The sequence below is a fragment of the Trichechus manatus genome, unplaced genomic scaffold, assembly GCF_000243295.1.
Source record: "Trichechus manatus latirostris isolate Lorelei unplaced genomic scaffold, TriManLat1.0 scaffold00363, whole genome shotgun sequence".
In the NCBI taxonomy this organism is placed as follows: Eukaryota; Metazoa; Chordata; class Mammalia; order Sirenia; family Trichechidae; genus Trichechus; species Trichechus manatus.
In genome coordinates, this window is record NW_004444299.1 from 484,874 (window position 1) to 486,193 (window position 1,320).

At 39.1% G+C, this 1,320-nt stretch overlaps 1 protein-coding gene across 1 annotated transcript in view; it reads left to right on the forward strand.

The window, feature by feature from the left end:
- The window catches only part of LOC101353375 (contactin-associated protein-like 4), a 166,077-nt gene that overhangs the window by 100,406 nt on the left and 64,351 nt on the right, over positions 1–1,320 (forward strand). The window contains exon 6 of the mRNA XM_012559890.2: positions 1,002–1,121. Coding sequence (XP_012415344.2) covers positions 1,002–1,121 — 120 coding nt within the window. The remainder of the gene's footprint in view (positions 1–1,001; positions 1,122–1,320) is intronic.

Here is a 1,320-nt window from a genome sequence, read left to right on the forward strand (position 1 = left end):
AATAAATGGATTTTTCAACTGTGACACCACTGAGCTAACAATTGAGTTGGCTTTACTGTGGTTCTTAGCAGGTAAAGCCTAGGGCAGTGAAGGTTTGGGGACCCAGAGTAATGGAACAGTGAGGCTATTCTGAGAAATGAGGCCAGATGGACAGACCAAAACTGAAGTCATTACAGCTTAACTTTCAATTCGGAGTTTGGGAAAGAGAAGAAGATGTGGGATAATTTAAATATAATCAAAAGGTCAGCAATTCCAATTCACCAGCCACTCCTTGAAAACCCTATGGAACAGTTCTACTCTGTCCTATGGGGTCACTATGAGTCAGAATTGACTCGACAGCAAGGAGTTATATGTGTGTGTGTGTGTGTGTGTATATATATATATAAAGCTTTACTTATTCAAGTAGTACGTGCCACTAAATAAAGATAACACATTAAAATCAGTTGCCATGGAGTTGACTCTGACTCATGATGATCCCATGTACGTCAGAGTAGAACTGTGCTCCTTAAGGTTTTCAATGGATGATTTTTTGGAAGTAGATTCTCAGGCCTTTCTTCTGAGACACCTCTGGGTAGGCTTGACCCTCCATCCTTCCTGTTAGCAGCTAAGCACGTTGACCATTTCCACCACCCAGGGCCTCTGATAACATACCACACTTGTAAAAATGCCTTAACATACAAATACTCCTTTAATCTACTTCCTTGTAACACGTAATATAACAGAAAACCAAATTTCCCGTTAGACTAGGTGATTTTATTCACCTTTAGTGGATCCAAAATATTTTAAAATAATTTCAACACTTGTTTCTTCCATCAAGTTAAATATAATTCTATACACGTTAATTTAAAAGTAATTTTATATTTTGGATGTGGCCACATTTTCTCCGGGTGGGTAAATATATATTGTAACACCAAACTTGGTCTTCCCTGTGTCTCCTAACTAAAATGCTGAGAGCTCCACTCTGCTCCGGTCCCTTTCCCACGGGAGACGTTTCTTTTCAGCCCTCTACGAGCAGTCGTGCGAGGCCTACAAGCACAAGGGCTACTCCTCTGGGTTCTACCACATCGACCCCGATGGCAGCGGCCCCCTGGAGCCCTTCCTGGTATTTTGTAACATAACTGGTGAGTTAAAATGTTTTACTTGAGTTCAACTTGAACACTCTTATTAAACATGAAGGTAGGAATCTACTTGGTTGGCAGCTTTATTAGGATAAGGTTAATTATTCAATAAAAGTATTTGGCATAATTCTTTTTTAAAAAGTTCAAACAAAAATAATTACGTCATTTGCATACATGTGTTCTATGGAACATTTAATAACAA